Source organism: Carassius carassius, chromosome 49, assembly GCF_963082965.1.
Source record: "Carassius carassius chromosome 49, fCarCar2.1, whole genome shotgun sequence".
Lineage (NCBI taxonomy): Eukaryota > Metazoa > Chordata > Actinopteri > Cypriniformes > Cyprinidae > Carassius > Carassius carassius.
The window spans coordinates 4,408,717-4,425,982 of NC_081803.1; the positions used below are offsets into that span (position 1 = coordinate 4,408,717).

Genomic DNA, 17,266 nt, shown 5'->3' on the forward strand with positions numbered 1-17,266 from the left:
TATGAAAAAAGACATGAGTTGAAATAAGTGAATTGCCGCATTCCGTCCAACAAAGCTTCCTTTCATTTACAGTGTACTTTTGTTCCTCCCTACAAGTCCAAATCAGTTAAAGGGTAAAGGGTGGTAAAATTTACTCACATTAGCCACAAATATTGCCACAAATTTTCTGGAGGGAGTGAAAACTGGTTTAGTCTGTCTCTTAGTGCAAATGATAGTAGATCCCCACAAAGACTGTAAAAATTTAAACTGTGAACTTTTTTTTTCTAATTGTGCTTTCTCTGTACTTTTGTCATTTAAAGGCCTTCGTGCAGAAATTGTCTTTAAAACCCTTCCTATCTTCCTGCCATCTGCACCATACCACACAAATGGAAAAATGGTGTGCACATCATATACGGAAATGAAGCGGTCCTTCATTGACATTCAACCTGTAAGTAAGAGCAAAACTTAAAAATGACAGTGCCCTGTGTAGTCAAGTCCCCTTTATTTGTTTTGTATAAGACACATGTTGTACAATACAAATCGTTCCAAGAAGATATTTTGAAAAAAAAAATGATGACAGAATTTTCATTTTTGGGTGAATTATCACCTTAACCCATTTAAATTCGCTATAGCTTTAACTCATTTAAATTCACTCATTTGTAAAGTGAGTGTATCAATGAAATATCATCACAATGCATGTAAACTGAACTTTTTATTTTTATTTTATTCTTTTAAGGTTGGCACTTATTAGTGCTGTACTTGAATCACAAGACAAGCCAGAATCCACATGTCCTGGTGCTTGGTGACAAGGAAAAATCCTCCCAAGTTTTTATTATTTTAAACAGGGAGGCGATGGAACAGAAGACGATACTACAAGCAGTTGATCTGTGTTTCAAACTTTACTTTGAATATGACATCTACTACCAAAAGCCCTCTGCTCCCATTTGAGAGTTTTTGGAACACACCGTCTTTAATAGTGTCTTCTGCACACTGTCTCCTCCTTAAAAACTTTGTGTTTAATCAATAAAAAACTTTATTTTATTGATCATCAGTAGGTCCAGCAGCTAGTACATTTATTTTATGATTATTTTTTGTTTTATAATTATATGTTATGTTCATTTTATTTGAAAGTCATAACATTTGCCAAGTGTGGTAACCCATACTCAGAATTGGTGCTCTGAATTTAACCCATCCAAGTGCACAGACACAGCAGTGAGAAGTGAACACACCGGAGCAGTGGGCAGCTATAGATCCAGCACCTGGGGAGCAACTGGGGGTTCAGGGCCTTGCTCAAGGGCAATTCAGCCATGGGTATTGAGGGTGGGAGAGAGTGCTCTTCATTAACTCCCTCCACCTACAACTCCTGCCAGCACCGAGACTCAAACCTGCGACTTTCAACTCTCTAACCATTAGGCCACAGCTGTGAACTGTATTTGCACATTTGTCAAAATACAAATGTCAGTTGTATTTTTGCACATTCTTGTACATTTAAATAAAATATTGTAAAATATATTTGTAAATGTGTTATTTGCATATTAAAATAAAATCTGTAATTTACAACAAAAGTAGTTTCAAAATATGGTTGTATTAAATAATTTTTAATAAAAATACTGATGTTAATTAATATAAATAATTAACTCAACTGTTGGGTAACTTTTAACCCAATATATATAATATATAATATAATAATATATATATATATATAATATGTAAATGTTTTTGTAGTAAATAAATGTATTTCAAATACATTTTTGTATATGTATTTTTTACTAGGGAAGGCATCATTTGGCCAAATATTAAATTGCTGTATAAATTGCTGGGATTACTGTTTTAGTCAAATTAATCACACTCACTCAGTTAACAGATTTTAGGATTCAAATTAGATTACAAATTACAATATCTGCATTTGATTTGGCTGATCTCCATAATTTTATAGTATTTGCTTCACAAATAATGTAATCTAACAGATAAACAATAGATTATATCGAGTTTTATTTATTGTTACATTTTTTATTTTATTTAATTTACAATAGCTGTCACAGGCTTTCCTTTTCATCAAGCAAGTATTTGGGATCCGAGTACATGATACCATTGAGTTCACTGTTTGTGGAAATGAAGTAGATGAAAGCTTCTGTAATTGAGTTGCAGTTGTTAAGAGTCTTCGTTAAGAGTCTTTGATGACGAAATACACACACATAATCAGTGATCCATGTATCACTACAATCACAGAGGAGAATGAAGGACCATCAGTCTGTCTACTGGCTTTGGTTGCTGCTGATATGACCAGCAGGGAGAAAAAACTGCTTAAGTGACCCTCTTCAGGACACCAGACCACTGACCCTTTCTCATAAGCAATATCCAGAGACTTCAATGGAGTGGATATCTTTAATTATTTACATATATAACATTTAGCAGTTATAGAATAAAATAGAATATAATAGAAACAGCTTTTATAGCCAGGCATGTTTACACACACAAGGATTTTTTTTTTTGTGAGAGAAGCGGTATAACATAAATAGATATATCGTTAAAAAATAACTTGTATGAACAATATAACTTGTATTTCCACTTATTTACATATTTAAAAAGCAGATGAATCACATAGTACAAATTTCAAATTTCAAAATGATTTGTACTTAATAATATAGTTCGAATTATAAAGCAGAGGTATTGCATTTCAAAAACATGATAGGTTTATTTTACTGTATGTACATATTGTTCTCTTGCAGATAAATTTTTTCGTATAAGTACATGACCCATCTTCCCAACCTGTTGAGGACATCTGAGCACAATCACCGTATGAACGTGGATATCCATAACTCCAGTAGCTGAAACAACAATTAAGCAGATTGTTTTGTTTTCAGTAGACTTAGTATGATATGATACCAACTGCAGAAATTGTTTCAGGCTAATTTCAGGCTAAAATTCAGTGATTTCTCACCCATTTGTCAATGTTACACCATCAGTCCATTCCCACTTTCCTGATTTTTTCAAACCAATCCAAAATTTATAACTCCCAACAACCTTCTGTAAAACCTCCTGTTTTGATGAAACAGAGATATATTGAATCTTTAAATTGCAGTGGCCGAGAGAGTTCAATGGGGTGCAACTGAAGAAAATAATAGAAAAAAATGCAAATAGAAAAAAACGCCAGCAAATTAAGGAAAAAATCTTCATCAGTTTGACAAACACGTGTGCTGCAAATACTCACAATGCAAGCAAATACCTTCCTCTCACCGCAAAATACAGAACAAGCAGTATTTGTCAATGTGTACAAAAAAACCTCAAAATTCTTTGCTTTGTCACTCACTTGTTCCTCTCTGCTGTTTATTATCACCAGATCTGCTCGTTTCTGATGACAGTATAGTCTGCTGTCACTCCAGCTTTTCCAATCAGATGAAATATAATAAAAGCTGAAGTTGTAGTAAATCCATTGAAAGTTGTCAGCACGCTGATCTGTTTAGATATTAGTTTAGACATTTCTTTATACAGTATTCTCACTTGATGTTCAAGTCAGTGTTTATTTGTATGGCCTTGAATGATAGACAGATGATCAGTTTTCAGTGTTTTCAGCAGAAATACAATTACCTTGTTCATAAAGGCCATGTTGGAGTTTGTCAAACTTGTTTTTTATCTGCTCTCTTTCTTCAGTCAGGTTACTGATGTGTGTTAGTAACTGTTTTCTCTCGGTGGTGAAACACACACACAGCACCATTACAGCAGTCAGCAGAAGAAAACACAGCAGACACAAACACACTACAGGTGCTGGGTGCTTTCTGTTCTCCACTGAGACACTTCCTGTGGATGACAGATATGAGGTTAAATGTGTCTTCACACTTCTGCTTCATTATTATGACATAGAGGACATTACTCTTGCAGTTTCAAAACAATAAGTTCAAATCTATGAATAGTTAGTTTATTGTTCACACTTAATTTGAATTTCTTATTTATTCAAGCAAAATACACATTTTGGCGTGTGTGTCTAAACACACATGGCTTGCTGACCAAAACTGATGAGTTGATTCTCAGAGAAATTGTCATACCCTTCACAACTTCTTAACGTTCTCTCATTGTGTGAATTATAGTTGTCAGAATTTGTTTTACATACGTGTACATTCTAAAATATTGTAATGGAGTGCTTGTCATGTCTGCTAAACTGGCAAACTACCAACCAACCAATTAAGTTGCCAAGCATGTGCTTGGTCTTAAATGTAATTTTCTTGCAATTTTCTGTTCACCATATATAACTTTACATGTAATGAATGTGAAAAATGTACATGCAGATATAAATTTACTTGTTACACATTACTACAAAATGTGCACTGACAGTTTAGAGAATGTTAAGACAAAGCAACTGAGAAAACTACAATACTTCTTTCTGACAGTGCTAACGTGTATCAAACAAATTACTACCTGTGGTAACACTTTAGTATAGTGACCAATTCTCACTGTTAACTAGTTCCTTGTTATTAACATATTGGCTGTTTATTAGTACTAATAAAGCACTTATTCTGCATGACCATATCTACATTCCTAAACCTAAACTTAAAATCTACATTACTAAATATTAATAAACAATAAATTAAGAGAATTTTAGGCAAAAATGAATAGTTAATGGTTTGTTAATAGCAAGAATTAGACCTTAAAATAAAGCATGACCCACCTGTGTGCTGAAGTGTGTGGTGTTTCTCTGTGTGTGACGGGAGATCATGATGACTGACAGGATCCACACGGTCATAGATATCTACCATCATCTCCACTCTTTCTGCTCTCTCCTCAGTCCAAGTCATCACATCATCATAAATAGCATGGGTTATCTCTAATCTCTCAGTGTTGTACATTGTATCTCTGTGTTAATCCTGTAGGTTGTTCTAGTTTTCATTTGTTTAGGCTTCACTGCTTTAGATTTCATCAGCCAGTCTTTAAAACTGAAGCTGGCACTGAACTAAAAAAAAAACATGTTAGTGATCTAAGTTTGAATCATGTGACATTCGAGCTGCCAGGACAGGAAGGAGTGAGAGGTGACAATTTAAAACTAGGGTCTAAAGCATATACAGTCATGGCCAATCGGCACCCTTGGTAAATATGACCAAAGAATGCTGTGAAAATTAATCTGCATTGTTAATCCTTTTGATCTTTTATTTAAAAATGTCACAAAAATGTATCCTTTTATTGGATGATAAGAATTTAAAATGGGGAAATATTAACATTTACATTAATTCAATCAGTGTAAGATCTTAAAAACTGTATAGTGTAAATATAGAGAATTAATAATTAAACTTTGACATCAAAAAAAGTACCAGAATTGTGTAGAGATAAAAAAAAAAATTATGGAGTGAGTTAAAAAAGATTTTTTGATGTTTGATTTCATGCTTTACTGGCTTTCTTTGACTTTACACTGTCAGGTTTCCCTCTTCCACCACATAAATATTTGCAGACACTGCAGCCTCCCGTCCCATGGTAGCTCATTTAACACATGCAACTTCAGCCTCCCCCCCAAGTAGCTCATTTAACACATACAACTTCATACCATGAAATTCACATTTATCAGGGAGATTCAATTACTGTTCTTAATCTTTACAACATCTTTGAAAATGTCACTAATATCATCCAGATTTTCTTTGAAAACCTAAAGGTATAATTTGACACCTGCCGGCAATACTGGACCAACATTTGATCTGTGCCCACATCCAGCAGCTGTGAACAGAGGAACATGTTTGCAGCAGACATCAGAAACATGCAGCAGCTTCACATGACCTGTTCTGTTGTTCTTCCATTTATACATTCATTATTGAATTATTCATTTGTAAATACAAGCTCACATTCCACTGTATTAAAATAGGACATAAAACCGGTCAACAAAAAATCAATTTCCTGTCTTCTACTGCATATGTTTCACTTCACAGCCCTGACGGAAACCAAATAAACAAGCCACAATAAACACTAAGGTGGTCACTAGCCCACACATACAGTACAAAACACACTTGTGCTGCGTCTATGGGCTATTTATATAAAAGAAACATCCATTATTCTTTCACTTTTCCTCTACTATTTTAAAGTCCCTGCCTCTTGCTTCTGCTTTTTGTTTCCACTCAACAGACATGTGTTTCACCTGCCTCATAATCTCTGTACTGTAGCATGTTTAGTCTGTCCACTATTTTATATCTATTATGCAGTGTTAAGTGTTTCCTCACATTTACATAATATTCAGCTAATACTTTTATACATAGTAAGGAATGTGTGAAAATGTCTCCACAAATGAATTATTTTGATATATTAATTAAAAAGTACAGTTTTTTGTGCTTTTTGTGTTTACATATTCCCATGTTTTGTAAATATATTAGAAAGTTTTTATAAAGTGTTAAACCTTTGTGGTTTCATATTTTTTTTCTTCTTGATGCATACACTGTTGTTATGTCGGTTGTTTATGTTATTGCTAATAATCAAAAACCCTTTATTATGAAGGACAAATATCAGTCCATGCTGAAGACATCAGTGCCACTAATGACCTCAGATCAGCACAGTCTCTCCGACAATGATTATGTCCTGACCAAAGCTTATTAGGGACCTTAATCATTAGAGGTCTGTTTAGGGGCTGATGACCCTCCATATGCAGAGTATGCATTTCTTCAAAAATTGTTGTTGTTGCAGAATATCAAAAAGATGTCTCATATATTCCAATAATTAAATGCATTAAATAAATACAATCAAAATGGAACACTTTCAAAATTCTTTCAAATGGTTTAAAAAAAATCGCAAATATGTGACGATATTTACTTAAAGGGCTTAAGTCTTAAATGTTATGACATGATCTTTTTTTTATAAGTGCAAATTGGTCCTTATAGTGTTGACTATCAAAACAAGAAATGCAAGGAAATCAGGTTTAAACATGCATTTCCTGCTTACCTGCTTCACTTACTTTGATTTTGAACTGGCTGAGGACAATAAGAGACAAAGCAACTACTCTCGTTCCCTCCCGCGTTAACAGAAAAACAGAAACATGACGAAATGTTACCATTAAATCCATTAGCTTTAACGGTTGATTCAAAAAGAGGCACAAACTTAAAAATCCATTATACACGTTTTATTCATAGAGTACTGCATAAAAGCATCATACAGAAGTTTATTTCAAAATAAAAATTCATCTGGCACACATTTAATTATAGCTCACTCACACACACACACAGTATCTCATCTGTCGAAGCTGCCACCTATTAATTGGACGTCCCTTTTCACCGACAACATTTGTCAACTGCCATCTGTCTGTCTGAGTTCACCCCCCTCCATGTTTTCGTCTCCTCCAAAACACCCACCTCCCCCCTGAAAGTCTTTAATCAAGCTGCAACACTTCTTCTCAAGTAAGACACCCATCCCTCCCTCCCCAATCTTGAAGGTTTAGATAAGACTGACTGGTCACCAGGGTTCTTATCTCTGCCCCTCATTTACAAGTGCTTAAAGGACAAAAAATAAACAAGCAACTGAGAAAAACAAGACAGTAAGGAGCATGGTTAAATGCACTAATACATTTTCAAAGAGTTTTAAGAGTCCATAAATTATTCTGCAACCCCTCCGTGGACCACCCACCACCCTGCAGCTCCATGTAAGTCTATGAAGCTCCAGAAGCAAATCTGGGGCCATAAGAGACGTAGAGGTGGAGGGCAACAAAAAATCTCTTGCTCGTTCTCCCCAGCATACACTCAACTCTGTCCCGCACGTCTGGAGTGCAGCTGAGGCTGAGTACTGCTTGTGGTCTCCAAGACAAACAGACTACATCAAGTACACAGAGTACCTATGTAAAGTCCCGGGACGGGGGAAACTGGTTCCTCAAGTTCCCACAGTCAGATACAAAAGGAAAGTCTGCTTGTCCCCAAAAACAACGGAGTTACCTTTGAGTTCTTGTGAAGGATGTAACAGTTGGAGGGTAGATGCTTACTTGTCACCCCAATTCTGCATCACCCTTCCACTCACCTCCTCACACCTTAGTAGCCAGCGACTGGGCCTCGGTCTTCTGTGAAGAAAGGGAGCTGGCAGGACTGGCGTGAAGGGCTTTCTTCAGGTTGAGGAGGCAGAGGCACTGGGAGCGGAAGCGGAGGTCGAAGAAGGCGTAGAGGAGTGGGTTGAGGCAGCTGTTGACGTACGCCAGGCAGGTTGCGTAGGGATGGGCCAGAAGAAGGAGGTTCAGGAAGGTGCAGGAGTCAGGAGCCAGGTTCAGGTATGAAAGAGCGTCCATGGTCTTCACAATGTGGAAGGGCATCCAGCATGCAGCAAACACCACCACCAATGTGGTAATGATCTTGAGCAGGCGACGTTTGCGCTGATCCTCCTTGCGCAGGCTGTTGAAGTGACGTGTGACGGTGCAGCCGATGAATCCGTAGCACACCATCATGGCCAGAAGTGGGATCAGAAAGCCAAGAGCAGTGGAGGAGATGCTGAGGCCGGCGATCCAAAAGGTCTCCTGGCCTGGTTCGCTCACCACCAGGCTGAAGTCCATGGCGCAGGAGGTGCGGTTGGTCTCAGTGTCATACACTGTGGTGCGGAATAGCAGCGTCGGTGCAGCCAGCACACCTGAGAGGATCCAGATGGCGGCCAGCGAGGCCTGCATGTGTCCTCTGGTCCGCAGCTGAGTGCTGGTGAGGGAGTGAACGATGGCCATGTAGCGGTCCAGGCTCAGGCAGGTGAGGCAGAAGACACTGGCGTACATGTTGAGCAACACCACGTAGCTGCTGACCTTGCAGAGGGCCACGCCAAAGGGCCAGTGATATCCCAGAGCGGTGTAGACAGCCCACAGTGGCAGGGTCACCACGAAGGTCAGGTCTGCAAGAGCCAGGTTTCCAATGTAGATATCCGCAGCTCTCCGTTTGGACTGGGACCTCCATACGGTGAAGATGACCACACCGTTCCCAGTGAGGCCAATGATGAAGATGAGCATGTAAAGTACAGGAATCAGCGAATATGACGGTTCCCACTCGTCAAAGTCACACATTGAGTTGTTTACTGCCTCGTCGTAGTCATCTTGGCTGTAGTCAGCAGTCATGTTGTCCATGGCATTCAGTCCTCCAAAGATCTTTCAGTGTTTAAAGTATCAGTGATCTAAATGATCACAGAGAATGAGCTTGTGATATGTTCAGGTCAGAATGTGCTTTCAGCTGGACAAACAGTGGCTTTTAAACCCTCAGGATCTCCCCTCCCCTCACCCCAGACCCCGCCCCCTCTCCCACAGTGACCCCCCACCCACCCCCATCCGAGATCGAGCTTCACACTGCAGCCTCCAGGAAAAACCATCGGATTAGTGAACAAAATATAAAAGCACAAATATTTACAAGCAGAATTGCTGAAAAACAGCAGGGACATTCACAAAACAGACATCACAGTCGTGAAATAATAATAATGCTGCAAAAATAGAATAGAGGATGATACAGCTGGGGGTTTTTTTATATGTTGGCTGTTTATAGCGAATAACTAGTATATATATATAAATGTTTATAATATATATATATATATATATATATATATATATATATATATATATATATATATATATATATATATATATATATATATATATATATATATATATATATATATATATATATACTGTATAGCCTACACAAGCATAAAGGTTTATATATTTACTTTTCAGGAGTTTTATTACTTTTCAAATGAAACATCTGATCGATCTGACATGTCAGGACCTGTGTTTTTGCCCTGCACGGATAAATTGTTATTTTAATGAACAGATAGTGGAAGTGTGAACAACGGTCTATTAGTTGGACGATTCGATGGATCTAATTTCCATTTCAATGCGTTTGACGTGCTGCCCTCCAGGACTTGCCCGAGCAAGATCACATATTTCCAAATTAATCCGAAAAATGAAAGTGGAGCATCAACAATGCAAGTCATAAATATTTCTTACGAGTTTTTACTGCTTTTCTCAGACTGAAAATTACGTGCCGTATACATAACTTATTGTAGGATAATAACTACACAATAATATAAACAAAATGCCCATCCTCTGCATTTTTTATTGAATTATTTTACAGAAATGTTTAAGAAATAAATAGTACACTGTCAGTGTCAAATAAGAATTGCATACTGAAAGTAACTTTTCATAACTCATATTTTGTGCAGAACAGTTTCTTATAATACATCTATCTATCTATAAAATAAATGGATTAATACATAGGATAAATAAGTATCAGGAAAGTATTTGTCTGAGGCAAAGACTGCATTTTAACATTGTGGAATTTTATTTATTATCAGTTACTTTTATTTAAAAAATCACAATGCATATTATTTGTAAATTATTAAGTGAAAGTTACTTTATTTTTTTCATTAGACATTATTTAGTTTAGTAAACACACACACACACACACACACACACACACAAAACTTTGTCAACTTTTATTAGAACATTACACATAACATCAGCATGCTGTAAAAGTATCCAGCTCCAGAAAATCAGATAATTGCTACACAATCTAAAATAGAATCCCACCCACTTCATGTCCTTATGCAAGGTGCAGTCCAAAATATAACTTGTCTTATGTTTGCATCATATCTATAAACTTCATAAGTATGAAAATGTAAATGTTTTTTAATACTGCAGGGGGAAATGATTTAAATGTATAATCATAGGTCAACAAGAGAAAGAGATCAGTTAGGATATTAGTTAGACTAAGACAACAGCAGAAAGGCAAGGCTTCTTTCACAGAGGAAATCTCACTGTAAATGGCACGTATCAGCCGGAGCACTTGGCTCAGCAGTATTACTGTCTGAGAGTGAAGAAGCAGACGGGAGGTTTCACTCTGCACCCTTCCTCGTCTCTCAGCGATGAGGCGTCCGTGGCGCCGAGGACCTGACCCGCTCAGACACAACTATCCCTCCCTGACCCCATCCTACACACACACACGTGCACCGGTCAGGCATGGGACGGGAGCTGTCTGCAAGTTCAAGACTTGTGACATCATTAAAATGACTCAACATGTGCTGGTAATTTGTGGTTGCTGGCTGGCGAAATTTCTATAACCCCCTCTAAACATTGTGCACATAGACACAAGCTCTTTTTGGTAGTTTGGAGCAAGAATTTAATTTAAAGTTAAATGTGCCTCCCATTACAGAAACACTCCACAGCTCCAAATGGGTGTTTTCACATAGATGAACCATTTTTAAGTGAAGTTCTTAAAAGTGAAGAACCTTTGAATAATCTAAAGAGCTTTTTTCCACTGTAAAGATTTTTTTGTGTAATGTAAAGATTCCATGGATGTTAAACGTTCTTCATGGAACCCTTTGATTCCAATACGGAACCTTTACTTTTAGGAGCATAGTTAATTTTGATATGTTTTTTTATTGAAAAGAGCAATGCTAAAAACTATTGTTATCTTGAGCTGAATCACACATCATGCACTCTCCCTCCAAAATACAGACATCACAGGTGGCACTGGACTTATCTCCCCTTGATTTTAACAGGATAGATATGATAATGGGACAAATGGTAAAGATAGATATGCAAATGCCTGACAAGAGCAACTGGGGGTCTAACAACTGTCAAACTTGTTTATTCCTCAACAATTAAACTTATTTCTGTAAAGTCTCAAGTGTCCTCTATCCAAAATAAAGTTTCTGATATCTGTTTCTAAATGGTGCAGCGTTGTTTAAATGTTAAATGATGGGACTAAATCTGCTATTAGCATCTGTGGGCTTCACTGTTGACACATGACAGAGTTTGATGTGGTATTTGCATGTACAAACCATAGAAGGAAATGAATGGCAAGCGCAGTGTTAGACCACACACACTCACACACACACACACACACACACAGGCAGAGCGACAGAGCTCTCTGAGCAGCTGGATTCAGCGCAGCCTCTTTAACCCGCTTTGCCCAATCTCAGCCATGGGTAATAAGTGTCTGTGTTTTTGAGAAGTTATCTGACTCAATGTGCACTGCAAATGGACTGCTTAATGAGAACAAATGTGTACAAGCCATCTGTGTGAGAGCTGCACAGATTAAGGTGTGTATGTATATGTTTTAGACAACAGAGAAAACACACCACCTGCCTGAGCCAGACATTATTGTGTCTAGGTTTTACCATTGTAACAATAGAAAAAAAAATATTAAGTTGTTGTCTCAAACTAGAGCACAACTACTGTTGCTTTAATGCTTAATAACATTAATAAATAATTTTCTTGTCTATAAGATTATGATTATATGTAAAGTGATGCATTAAGTTTATTTAAAATATATATTATGTCAGTGAATAAAAATAAAAAAATACAAATACAAAAAAAAAATTGTTTTAAATGTTTTTCAGCTATAGTTATTACATTCCGTTGATAAAAATTTATTACATATTTTTATGGAATTAACTTCAAAGTTATACAATTTGTCCTAAAATAAATAAATAAATACAAAAACAAGTGAGTAATTCACAAGGCACTCAGTTACATGAAACAGTAATTTTGTTAAAGGAGCTATGTGGAGTTTTTTAATAAAAAAATCTTTAAGATAGAGTTTTCATTTGTACATGTATGAGCCAAGCATGATGTAAAAAAAAGAATGACACCTCGACTGTCCACCACAGTTGCCTCTATCAGCCTGTAGGCTCAATTGTGTGTGGAGGAGTCGGGCCCGAATTGGCGCGAAAATTCACAAAATGTGATGTCATGCGCGTTCTCGTCTACTTGGGCTTACAACCGTACGGCACGCCAGCCATTATAGTAAGCAGCGGCAATAGTGTTTTCAAATGGACTCTGCGGATGGAAAGAAGCGACCAGCCTCCAGCACAATTCAGACACCCACGGACACTCCTCGTAAGTAAAAAAAAAAAAAAGAGTGTGCGCACTGAGAACGAGCATGAGACTGGCAGCAGTTCCTCTAACGGCCACTGGTGTCAGTAATGGTTAGAAATTTCAGAACCTACGCAATGCTCCTTTAAGCTAAAAATATTATAAAGCCATAAAAAGCCTATACTGTTGATTCCAAGTCCACATATAAATTCTCTTCTGAGGTTTTTCTTTGTTAAATGAAGATCTCCTCTATTTTAATTTCTATTTACTTACTTAGTTAGCTAGTTAGTTAGTTAGTTAGTTAGTTAGTTAGTTAGTTAGTTAGTTAGTTAGTTTTGTTACACAATTTGTGTTCACAAACATCATAAAATACTGTATGGGTGCCACTAGCAACAGTGTTGACCATGTTAACTTTTAACCAACAACTACAACCCGAATTCCGGAAAAGTTGGGACGTTTTTTAAATTTTAATAAAATGAAAACTAAAGGAATTTCAAATCACATGAGCCAATATTTTATTCACAATAGAACATAGATAACGTAGCAAATGTTTAAAATGAGAAATTTTACACTTTTATCCACTTAATTAGCTCATTTAAAATTTAATGCCTGCTACAGGTCTCAAAAAAGTTGGCACGGGGGCAACAAATGGCTAAAAAAGCAAGCAGTTTTGAAAAGATTCAGCTGGGAGAACATCTAGTGGTTAATTAAGTTAATTGATATCAGGTCTGTAACATGATTAGCTATAAAAGCTTTGTCTTAGAGAAGCAGAGTCTCTCAGAAGTAAAGATGGGCAGAGGCTCTCCAATCTGTGAAAGACTGCGTAAAAAAATTGTGGAAAACTTTAAAAACAATGTTCCTCAACGTCAAATTGCAAAGGCTTTGCAAATCTCATCATCTACAGTGCATAACATCATCAAAAGATTCAGAGAAACTGGAGAAATCTCTGTGCGTAAGGGACAAGGCCGGAGACCTTTATTGGATGCCCATGGTCTTCGGGCTCTCAGACGACACTGCATCACTCATCGGCATGATTGTGTCAATGACATTACTAAATGGGCCCAGGAATACTTTCAGAAACCACTGTCGGTAAACACAATCCGCCGTGCCATCAGCAGATGCCAACTAAAGCTCTATCATGCAAAAAGGAAGCCATATGCGAACATGGTCCAGAAGCGCCGTCATGTCCTGTGGGCCAAGGCTCATTTAAAATGGACTATTTCAAAGTGGAATAGTGTTTTATGGTCAGACGAGTCCAAATTTGACATTCTTGTTGGAAATCACGGACGCCGTGTCCTCCGGGCTAAAGAGGAGGGAGACCTTCCAGCATGTTATCAGCGTTCAGTTCAAAAGCCAGCATCTCTGATGGTATGGGGGTGCATAAGTGCATACGGTATGGGCAGCTTGCATGTTTTGGAAGGCTCTGTGAATGCTGAAAGGTATATAAAGGTTTTAGAGCAACATATGCTTCCTTTCAAACAACGTCTATTTCAGGGAAGGCCTTGTTTATTTCAGCAGGACAATGCAAAACCACATACTGCAGCTATAACAACAGCATGGCTTCGTCGTAGAAGAGTCCGGGTGCTAACCTGGCCTGCCTGCAGTCCAGATCTTTCACCTATAGAGAACATTTGGCGCATCATTAAACGAAAAATACGTCAAAGACGACCACGAACTCTTCAGCAGCTGGAAATCTATATAAGGCAAGAATGGGACCAAATTCCAACAGCAAAACTCCAGCAACTCATAGCCTCAATGCCCAGACGTCTTCAAACTGTTTTGAAAAGAAAAGGAGATGCTACACCATGGTAAACATGCCCCGTCCCAACTATTTTGAGACCTGTAGCAGAAATCAAAATTGAAATGAGCTCATTTTGTGCATAAAGTTGTAAACTTTCTCAGTTTAAACATTTGCTATGTTATCTATGTTCTATTGTGAATAAAATATTGGCTCATGTGATTTGAAAGTCTTTTAGTTTTCATTTTATTAAAATTTTTAGTTTAGTTTGATAAACATAATAATAGTTTGCATTCATGTATTTCTGTATTTTTCCACTGACTGGCATGATCAACCCGAGTGTGAGGAGGTTCTCCGGTCTGTTTGATGTCTGATGATCTATCACCCCCCCCCCCCCCCCCACCCCCCGTGTCATGTGACAGCTGTATCTCTGGCATCACACACAAAGATTAAGCTCAGAAAAGAGCTTAATTGATTTGCCTGTTGATTCTGAATCTTAAAAGTTGAGTGACACCACATAGACTCATTTGTAAATGCATAAGCGTCCTCTTCACATGGAGAGGTGTGGCAGTCTTTTACGGCACCCCACCCGCGCTTCATTGACCGATTCTAACAAGAGTTTCTGACTCATTGACAACAGGACACTGAGCAGCAGGGTCGGGACAATGAACGAGTTCACACCTTGGAGCCATCGCATGACCACTTCTTTTCACCCCCTGAGCACACTTTCCTTCTGCTTGGCAGTGTATTGAAGGTGTGGACGTTTGTTTTAAATACGCTTCACTTACAGTTTCTAGTCAGAACCTGTAATACATGGAAATGGGATCAGCAAGGGCTTGGGACGGTTTGCACAGGATCATATAGAATCAAGAGTGCAGACAAAATCTGTGCACTCTTCCTGGAGACAGCAAGGAAACTAATATGTCACACATCAAGATCCTCTAATTATCAAAAGCGTGTGGGAAGCTACTTTACATTATGAGGGGCAAGGAAGCTTTAAAATAATTTTAACCCATTTAAGATGCAGTTAAAACAACTTATGAAAAGAAGCTATTGCTATATGAGGTGGCACTATCTTTTAAAATCACAATTAAATGATATAATTCATACAGTCAGAGCAGTGTTTATAGTACAAAGCAGAATGCAACTATAGTGTTTAATAAAAATAAAATTCCTTTAATATTCTCTATATAGGAATTGATTCTGAACAATAACAGTTTACATTCATAACCTACAGTTAACTGCAAGATTGTTAATCAGTTGTATATGCTTTTGTTGAAGACATCTACAAAAAAAAAAACTTTGTATGTTACAGTAATTTTTTTAAATAAATGCAAGCATGGACCAGAAGCGAATGCAGGTTCCTAAGCGCACCAGAGATGTGCTGCTAAGAAGGAGTATGAGTAAGGACTGTGTTGCTGCCCAATTAAGATCTTTAAATCATACGTTTTTAACTCCCAGTCATTTTTACTCCAGTGTCATTCTCGATGCTTCATGGGATTGTAGTTCTTTCCTATATTAAAGCCGCAAAGCACACAGTCTTGTACCTTTGTCTCTTTGTCAGATTTTCTAATACTTTTTTGATTCAAATAAAAGTTTGTAATGATTTGATTCACCTCATAGCTGGTCAGTTTGGTTCATGGTTTATATATAAGATGTTCTGAAAAATATTGGTAACCAAACAGTTGATGGTAGCCATTGACTGGAAAACTATTACTGTCAACTGATTGGTTAGCAACATTCTTTGAAATATCTTCTTCTGTGTTCAACGAAAGAAAGAATCTCTACAGGTTTGGAACTTAAGAGGTGAGTAATGGATGACAGGATTTTCATTTTCGAGTGAACTGTCCCTTTAAGAACCGATACAGTCACACAAAATATAGCTAACACAACTAACAGCATGCTAATTTGTATAACTGAGCCAAAAGTATTGATGAAATTCTGCATTTAACAAACTACCTCACTACACACACACAAAAAAAGAAAAACAAGCAATTCTGTACAAGCAAAGAATCATTGAGTCAGTGAGTCATTTTTTGAAATGGTTTGAACAAACCAATTCACTAAATTAATCATTAGTGTTTTTTATGTTTTTAATAGAAGTTTCTTATGCTCATCAAGGCTGCATTTATTGGATCAAAAATACAGGGGGAAAAACTGTAATACTGTGAAGTATAAAAGTTAAAAAAGGAACAGCATTTAGTTAAAATATAAATATTTTGTAACAATACCATTCAAAAGTTTGAAATGCAATGGGTCAGTAAATATTTATCTTTCTATCTTTCTTTTATTTTTATTTTTTGAGAAATTAAGACTTTCATTCAAGGATGTGTTAAATTGATAAAAAGTGATAAGGCTTATATTGTTATAAAATATTTCTAATTTGAATAAATGCTGTTCATTTTTATCATCAAAAAATCCTGCATCACAGGTTATAAAATAAATATTAAACAGCACTGCAACTGTTTCTAACATCTAACATTTTAGAATGATGTCTGAAGAATCATGTGACACTAAAGATTGCAGTATTGACTGAGAAAAAAATAAGCTTTGACTCACAGAAATATTTATTTTAAAGAATGGTAAAAATAGAAAAACATTTTTTAAAAATTGTAATAATATTTTACAATATTATATTTTTTCATAAATTTTGCCTTGGGCCATCACAAAGTAGCATCTTGTCATGTTACACAGCTTCTTGTTGGAAGAAGTAGTTTGTTACTGGAAACCCTGCTCTTTTTTTCCATGCTTTTCTGTAGTGTGAC

The 17,266-nt window shown here is 36.8% G+C and overlaps 2 protein-coding genes across 2 annotated transcripts; both read right to left on the reverse strand.

Moving 5' to 3' along the window:
* Positions 1-2,440: 2,440 nt before the first annotated feature.
* On the reverse strand, positions 2,441-4,930 carry LOC132132615 (CD209 antigen-like protein A). The gene is made up of 5 exons (XM_059545054.1): positions 4,643-4,930; positions 3,568-3,777; positions 3,290-3,435; positions 2,921-3,018; positions 2,441-2,807 (listed from the first exon to the last, which is right to left on the reverse strand). The coding sequence occupies exons 1-5, from the start codon at positions 4,818-4,820 to the stop codon at positions 2,657-2,659; spliced, it is 783 nt and encodes a 260-aa protein (XP_059401037.1). The 5' UTR covers positions 4,821-4,930; the 3' UTR covers positions 2,441-2,656.
* Positions 4,931-7,757: 2,827 nt separating this feature from the next.
* Positions 7,758-9,111, reverse strand: LOC132132598 (apelin receptor B). The gene has a single exon (XM_059545032.1). It carries the CDS (start codon positions 9,020-9,022, stop codon positions 7,952-7,954), a length of 1,071 nt encoding a protein of 356 aa, XP_059401015.1. The 5' UTR covers positions 9,023-9,111; the 3' UTR covers positions 7,758-7,951.
* Between the last annotated feature and the right edge of the window lie 8,155 nt (positions 9,112-17,266).

What these genes read in the sequence shown, in the direction of transcription:
- LOC132132598 (XM_059545032.1), bottom strand. Translation starts at nt 9,022, where the DNA reads ATGGACAACATGACTGCTGACTACAGCCAAGATGACTACGACGAGGCA.
- LOC132132615 (XM_059545054.1), bottom strand. Translation starts at nt 4,820, where the DNA reads ATGTACAACACTGAGAGATTAGAGATAACCCATGCTATTTATGATGAT. An exon ending in CCACACACTTCAGCACACAG is followed by an intron (nt 3,778 to 4,642) that starts GTGGGTCATGCT and finishes TGTCATCCACAG; the next exon opens with GAAGTGTCTCAGTGGAGAAC. An exon ending in TAAACAGCAGAGAGGAACAA is followed by an intron (nt 3,019 to 3,289) that starts GTGAGTGACAAA and finishes TCATCAAAACAG; the next exon opens with GAGGTTTTACAGAAGGTTGT.